Raw genomic sequence first — 6,000 nt, 5'->3', positions numbered from 1 at the left:
TTACCCTTGCCTGCCAGAGGAGACCAATGAACTACAGCACATTCAGAGGTGGTGATTAGGAACAAGAGTGAAATAGAGCCCACTACGGTTCATGAAGGAAAGAAGAGCGTGCACGTGCAAATGTACTAAGGTGACCCCATTGCAAAAATCATTATGTAAAAGAAGGCCTAGCTTTCAGGAAAGCTGTCAATATCCTAGCAGGGGATTGTCCCCAGGAACATGTTTGACTTCTGTTGGAAACCAGGAAATGTTTATAAGCCTGGATATAGTGTGTTGACATCATTTTAGTCTGCTGACTAGTGATTGATTATAAGTAGTTTTTTAACAATCCAATTGGACGTACGTTATATTCACAATACTTTTATAGAACTAATTCTACGAAAGGTGACAACAGAGTAACCACAGTCTGACAAGTCACTGTAGGACGATGCCTACGACATGGAAGCACAACTAGATTGGCTCTGCAGGGAGTGGACAGAGGTGGAAGCTCATTTTGCCTACGTTGGTAATTGAAGTACTCAGTGGACATATGTTTTCATGTGATCTCATTGCTTTGCTCTGATCTGATTTGCACTACCATCACTAGGTACCACAGGGTCATGACCTACAGAGTGAATGGAATAGATATCATGGGACTTTAAAGGAAATTTTGGTTATTTTGGTTAAGTGTCCACAGTTTACATTTTTAAGAAAATTAAAATCACTATCACATTCATGCTTCTCCAGAGACCCTGATGAGCATATGCAAGATGGATAATTTTGAAGTTGAGCCACTTGCTGAGTTGTTGGAACAGAACAGTGGTGGTGGCATCTAGACACTGAGCATGCAAGTGACAGCAGAGCTCTGAGACATCATGATTGCATCTGATGGCTAGAAAAATCTTTGACCACCGTTTGTAGTGGCTGATACATTTTATTTCATTGCTGGTAATTTTCAAAGGCCTTTTTCTAACAGTCTATGTTAAGTGCATTTGTTGCTTTCCTTTTTGTTGTTATTTTAAAAATCATGTTAGCAAGTTTGTGTGTTTTGTCCTAGTAACTAAATCTGAAAAGCCAATAAATAGATTAAAATCTGGTCAAAAGTTGCCTCCTTGGTCATGGAATTTTTCTGGCTTTAAAAAAAAAATACTCAATGAGAAAAATGAGTGCCTCTGAGATTCTATTTTTGAAACTACTGCTCATTAGTGTTTACAAACTTTCAGGCTAAAAGATCTGAGTCTTAGGGTGGGAAAGAAAGTTCACCAGCTGCACCCAAAGTTGAAATTACTTGCTCATGTGGTTTGGAAATATGAAATGAGAAGCAGAACAACACGTAGGAGTCCCCACTATTAGAACAACCAACAGAGCCATGTCTTGAGTGAATCTCAACTTCCACATCCCAGGCAGGCCCAACCTTCCCAGTATAATTGGCTGGCTAAATCTGATCTGGAAATCATAGAAAAGCTGGAAGAAGGTCTTCACTTTAGATATATGAACAGAGGGATGAGAAATACAGAAGGAAAACTAAAACTACAAAAATTTTACTTTCAATTGTGAAAATAAACAAGTTTCCATTTATTAAGAGCTGGTGTCAATGCAGATCCAAATACACACCCATCCAGGAGAGGAGCAGGTAGTTACCTGCCCTCTTTTGTCCTCTTTTCTGGATTTACTAAAATACATGTATACACTGTTGACCATTTTAAAATTGTTTTAATAATCCATTCCCTTTAATCATAATTAATGGTGGTAGTGACCATCATTCTCCTCAAAGAAAAAGAGAGAAAGAAGACAAATAGGCATCAAGGAGTCTGGCCACTCATTCATTTTGATTTTGCATTGTTTTGATATAGGGAAGATATCTGACAATGGGGAAAAAAAAGAAAAAAATATATTTTCTTTCTAATAAATAAAAATAATTTAAAATGCTAGAGGCTATACATGACTATTTTAGTATGTTCATTTATAAATGAAATCATTTTCTTTTCCAAAATACATGGAAGCAATATTCAAGGCAGACAAAGAGAAAGATCTGTCTACTTTATTTTCTTGCAATTCTTGCTTATCCTAACGTCTCCACCAGTGAGTCAGCATGTAGGAGGAAGAAAAGTCACATCACCATTTATGAAGTTTGTCAGGCTTTAAAAAAATAGTTCTGGTCTCCTGGGAGTCAACATTCATCTTCAACTTCTCTGATTGGAGGAATCAAGCTGCTTGTGGATTTATATTGGTTGATCTGGTTAGCCATGTGGGTACTCATGGGCTTGATTTGAATGTTTCTGGGATAGGCATTATCCGGTTCATCTGTAAACCATTTCTTTTCTGCTAAAGGGCAAAATGGATAGAGAACAAGAAGGAGAAATGAGAAGCTTAATTAGTCCTAGGGTAAAGCTTTTGGAAAGTTCATTGAAAAATGCAAAAGGTAATCAATAGAAGCTGCCAGTGAGTAATTGCTGAGAGAGAGAGTGCAGTGTAGGCAGGACCCCAAGACCTGAAACATACCTCTGCTTCCTGTAGCAAGTGAGGAACAAGATGTGCCACTGGGACTAGGAGGCACCATGGGTAGACCTCAGAGAATGAGGAGGGATTGGAAGATGAGCTCTGGAATGTTCTCTGGAGTTACTTTAGTGGCCTGGAAAACTTTGGCGGGGAGGAGATGCTGCATATATCAGATATCATGTACAGACATTGTGCCTGTGGAAAGATCTGTGCATTGTCTATTGGATGGAGCAGAGGGATATCATCCCTGCTGCAGAACAAATGATCTAGAATCTTCTGCAGCATTACCTCTTCCCAGCCTTTTGCTTATAATAAGCTGACAGAAAGGCATATGCCAATTATACCCCTTCTGTTTCTTTTGCAGCCACCTTTTGGGGTTCGCAAAGGAAACCCACAGAATTTGCTGGCCAATGAGAGTGAAAAACCAGAATAGCAACCAGTGTTTTAAACAATATTTTGAGATAGCTTTTGTTTCAAGAATGCGAACTCTGTATTGGTATAAAGTTATGAAAAGGGTTCCAAGTGGCACCATCTTAACCAACTCTAATAATCCAAGCCATCAACAAGGGAGCTGGATGAAGTCTTGGCATCTAATTTCCACCCTGAGCACAGGAGTGGAGACTGCTGAGTCAGGGTGTTGGGGGCTGGGGTGAAAGGAAAAGTGGCCTAGCATCCTCTTAGCAGAGCCGTGCAATTTTCACAAAACTCCACTCTCATCCCCACCTCTTTCTAGGATTGAAATATTCTGGGAAACTGGCCATGTGGATAGATAGGAAGGGACTGGTCAAATGGGACGTTCTAACATGGGGGAATCTTATGCTTCATTTTAGTGGCTTAGGGAAAGGAAAGTAAAAGGGAAAAAGCTTTCAGGCACACTCACTGCTTTGGAGACAATGGCGTCTCCCATTTCCTCCTCTGCCTATATAAAAATTCGCAACTGCCTTCTCAGTGGTTCTGGACTAATATGTCAATAAAAATGGCTACTGGCTTGGCGTGTGTGTGTGTGTGTGTGTGTGTGTGTGTGTGTGTGTGTGTGTGGTGTGTGCTTGACTGATAGTTTATAAATTAAGCATCTACGATCAGCTCATGGCCACTCTGCTCACTTCTCCTTGGTCCACACTCTTGGTATTTCCAGTGTGCTGAGCCCTGGCGGCCATCTCTGGAGCTGGGGTGTGCCTGTGTAAAAGCCTCACTCCCCTTTGTTCAACAGCTCAGTTTACCCCTCAGGACACTTGCTACCTCTTGCATCGTTCTCCCCACACCCCCTCCTGCTCTGGCTCTCTCACCTATTATAATTAAGTTCACTTTGATTTGAACAGATTGGACGATAGGAATTCATAATGCTACATCCTCACAGTGAAGCTAACTGATTAAGTGCTTTAAATTATTCCCCCTGACAGAATGATAAAGTTACAATCTGTTCTGAGATGATCTACAGCTTGCCAGACTCCTACAGCTTCTTTCTACATTCATTTATCTTTTTGTCAAGCAGAGTTTTTTTTTTTTTCCTAAGCTTCAATTCCATAGATCTTTTAAAGTCATCAGCACATCTGAATTATTAATGAGGCTTTAGAGCAAGACTCCTGATGGGCTGGTTAAAAAAGGTTGTATAGAAATCCAGGACTGTGTACACATCAAAATAATTTCAGCTCCATTTAAAAAACCATTTAGTTCAAGTGTGACATAGATGAACCATTATGCATTTGTGGAAACCAATTTTTTGTGATCTACGATTAAACTAACCTTTCAGAGAAGAGTAAAGTGTGATGGTTATCATGTTTTAAAAGCATTGCCAGGCCTCTGAAACAATTTCAAACTACGACTTTTTCAAACGGTTTATGTGTAAAGATGATGTTTGGAGTTGAGTCTGGTGTTTGTGCTCTGTTTTCCTGAGCCGCCGTTGGCTGTGGCTGTCCTGTTATGTGAAATGATTTTGTAAGGGGATTTAGTGCTAGGTTGGACATGCCAGGTCGGAAGACTGAACTCTGCTGATGGAAACGAGGAGGTCTTTTGGGTGAAAGACCTAAGACAGCTGCAATTTGCTGAAATTTTTACAACTGCTGCAGAGAATAATTGTTCAGAATTTAGTCTTTACAGTTCAATTCAAAGATGGCATTTTGGCCTTTCACCGCAGAGAGAATATCAATTTCCTTCTGCTGTCTGCAAGAAAGAGAGCATTATTTCTCCATTTAAGCTTCTTCTCTCTTTCTTCTTAAATGTCTTGCCTAAAAATAAATAAATAAATAAAATTTAAACAAAGTAGCCCCCGTGTTTGACCCTGCGGCCTCAGCACAAACAAGGGGCGATGTGAAAGCCCCTCCCAGTCAAGAGGTGAATTTCTCTATGCCTGAGAAACAGCTATTTCATTGGGATGGTTCTAGGATATAAGAGAGAGAGAGAGAGAGTGTGTGTGTGTGTGTGTGTGTGTGTGTGTGTTTTATATTTGTGGTTAGAATGGATGCTGGTGGCAAAGGTCCTTCGTGAAGACGTGCCTCCTCCCCGAGAAGAGCTTCAGAAGAAGCTCTTCTTCTGAAGAAGTGGGTGCCAGCCACTCAGCTTCAGTGGACAGTCCATTGAGTATGACAGTGACAGTTTGGCTTATTGAATCTTGCCTTCCAAAGAAGAAACTCTACCTACAGAATTGTCCACATGGAAGAGGACTAAGATGAGGAGTTCAAGTAAGGCCTGACATGGTCAAGAATAAATCCAAATCCCTGACTTTTTCTCCACTCTCTGCCTTTTCCCATGAGCCAGGAAGATCCTTGAGGGCATCTCTGAGGGCAATTGACCTGGTTGTGAGGGCCACCTTATTGCCAGAAGAAAATAGTGCCATCTGTCTATAAGCTTCTTGAGGATGAGATGGACGATGTCATCACTCTCAGTTTGATGTGTGACCTGCCAGGAGCTCTCTCACAGGTGGTTAATGGAGTTAGGGAGGGGATTGCATGTCCCAGTTATTGCCAAGTGGACTGGCATAACAAAAATGAAGTTGGTACAATAACTGCTAAAATGTCAAGACCTTTGATGAAAAGATGCCTCAGAGGACACACGGTAATGGTCACCAACATGACCACTGGGAGAAGACACCTCTCCAGACTAGGTATTCCAGAAGCTGTCCACCATGGACACTCCATGAGGAGCTGGCAGGAAAAAGGTGTCAGGGAACAGGTGAAAGTCAAGTGGACCTGGCTCTCACATGAGCTAGCTGCATGGCTCTGAACAAGTTATTATGTTGTTTATCTCAGCATCATTTCTGTGCTGCAGAACAGGGTGGAAGCTATAACCTTGCCAAAGTTATCATTAAGATCAATGGAACTGGTGTCCACAAAGCTCTCCCCACAGGCCCAGCTACGTGATAAGTGAATGTGAGATGCTAAGGCTGGGAACATTATCAAGAATGTTAAGGACATGTTATGACAGTGGCCAGCTTCACAGACTTTAGTGTCCTGCATATTCTACACCTGTCCAGTGGAGAGTCTGGCAGCACCTCCATCTGGGCTGAGGAGAAGAGTGAACATGTTA

General features: G+C 41.3%; 1 protein-coding gene across 30 annotated transcripts in view; it reads right to left on the bottom strand.

Moving 5' to 3' along the window:
* Nucleotides 1-1,530: 1,530 nt before the first annotated feature.
* Nucleotides 1,531-6,000, bottom strand: part of Kcnma1 (potassium calcium-activated channel subfamily M alpha 1) — a 708,132-nt gene continuing 703,662 nt past the window's right edge. For 9 of the 30 annotated variants that reach the window (XM_078039512.1, XM_078039502.1, XM_078039529.1 and 6 more), the window contains one exon: nucleotides 1,531-2,304. In XM_078039512.1, coding sequence (XP_077895638.1) covers nucleotides 2,150-2,304 — 155 coding nt within the window. In that variant the 3' untranslated portion in view covers nucleotides 1,531-2,149. The remainder of the gene's footprint in view (nucleotides 2,305-6,000) is intronic. The other 21 variants (XM_078039537.1, XM_040272879.2, XM_040272884.2 and 18 more) reach the window with 3 other exon arrangements.

The sequence above is a fragment of the Ictidomys tridecemlineatus genome, chromosome 1, assembly GCF_052094955.1.
Source record: "Ictidomys tridecemlineatus isolate mIctTri1 chromosome 1, mIctTri1.hap1, whole genome shotgun sequence".
In the NCBI taxonomy this organism is placed as follows: Eukaryota; Metazoa; Chordata; class Mammalia; order Rodentia; family Sciuridae; genus Ictidomys; species Ictidomys tridecemlineatus.
Note: the sequence above shows the minus strand (reverse complement) of the source record. Positions and strands in the feature narration are given on the sequence as shown.